Source organism: Dipodomys ordii, unplaced genomic scaffold, assembly GCF_000151885.1.
Source record: "Dipodomys ordii isolate 6190 unplaced genomic scaffold, Dord_2.0 Scaffold1000014330, whole genome shotgun sequence".
NCBI lineage: Eukaryota > Metazoa > Chordata > Mammalia > Rodentia > Heteromyidae > Dipodomys > Dipodomys ordii.
This window is the reverse complement of record NW_012297947.1, coordinates 1-1,414: the sequence shown is the minus strand read 5'-3', so window position 1 is coordinate 1,414 and position 1,414 is coordinate 1. Positions and strand designations below refer to the sequence as shown.

The window sequence follows — 1,414 nt, the reverse complement described above, 5'->3', positions numbered from 1 at the left end:
TCACCATCGGCCTCCCGTCAGCAGGAGGCCGCTGAGGAACGGCCTGCTGAAAGACTAGCGCCTTTGAGCCCGGCCCTGCCCCCGAGCAGGCCCCGCACCGTCTGAGCCCCGCCCCGACTCACCTCTGACGGAAGCCACGCCTCCCAGGAAAAGCTGGGCCACTCCCCGAAGAGCCTGATGCGCCTCCGACGGAAGCCACGCCTCCTGGGACCGCTTAGCCACGCCCCCGACGGATCGACCTTGTCTCGGGATCCTGGCCTCAGCGAGCTCCCCTCCGGGCTGGCCGCCCCCCGCGCCTGCGCCCCTCTGGCGGCCCGCGCCCCCCCCCCGGCCCCCCCCGGCCCGCCCCGGGCCCTCGGCCCCGCCCCGGCCCGCTGGTCCGGGCTGCGGTGGACGCTGCTCACATTGGCCGGCGCTGGAAGCAAGATGCCGCCGCTGCTCCATCCCGTTCACCTCCTCCTCCTGGCCCAGATGCTGCCCGCGCCCGCCCCGGCCCGCGCCCCGGCGTCCCCGGACCCTGCCGCCGCCCTCCTCCGGGCCCTCGGGCTGCGCCACGCGCCCCGCGGCGCCCCCAGGCTCCGGCCTGTCCCTCCGCTCATGTGGCGGCTGTTCCGCCGCCGTGACCCCCGGGAAGCCCGGGCCGGGTGGCGGGGGCCCCCCGCGGCCCCGCCGCGACCTTGCCACGTGGAGGAGCTGGGGGTCGCCGGGAACATCGTGCGCCACGTTCCGGGCCGTGGTGAGTGCGGCCGGCGATCGCCGGAGGGGGGAACCCGGGGCCCCTCCGTCCTCCCCGGCCCGCCCCGCCCCTGCCCTCCGACGGCGGTCGTCGGCGCGCGGGCCCTGGGCGCTAGCCGGTGCTCTCGTTCCCCAGGTGCGGCGGACGTGCGCCCGGAGCCCGGCGCGGGGCAGGCCGGGCCGTGCCCCGCCTGGACCGTGGCCTTCGACCTGTCGGCGGTGGAGCCGGCCGAGCGCCCGAGCAGCGCGCGGCTGGAGCTGCGCTTCGCGGCGGGGAGCGCGGCCGCGGCGGGCCCCGCGGACGGCTGGGAGCTGAGCGTGGCGCTGGCGGGCGAGGCGGGCCCGGGCCCCGAGCTGCTGCGCCGGGTCGTGCGCGCGCCCGAGCGGCCGGTGCGCGCCGAGCTGCTGGGCGCCGCCTGGGCCGCCAACGCCTCGGCGCCGCGCAGCCTCCGCCTGGCGCTGGCGCTGCGGCCCCGCGCGCCCGCCGCCTGCGCGCCCCTGGCCGAGGCCTCGCTGCTGCTCGTGAGCCTGAAAAACGCGCCGGTGCCCACGCCCCCCGGTCTCGGGATCATTTTCTTTTTTTTTTTTTTTTCCTAAGATTGCATTTCGCATCTGTTTTCTTATTTCTGCATGGCGGTATCCAATTTCGTGTATTAATTACTCAATTCATTGTTATCTT

At 75.8% G+C, this 1,414-nt stretch overlaps 1 protein-coding gene across 1 annotated transcript; it reads left to right on the top strand.

The window, feature by feature from the left end:
• Positions 1-177: 177 nt before the first annotated feature.
• Gdf1 (growth differentiation factor 1) lies at positions 178-1,294 on the top strand (the record flags this gene model as incomplete). The annotated part of the gene is made up of 2 exons (XM_013037697.1): positions 178-736; positions 872-1,294. Coding segments are annotated over exons 1-2 (982 nt in total), but the record flags the coding sequence as incomplete, so codon positions are not given.
• Positions 1,295-1,414: the final 120 nt, after the last annotated feature.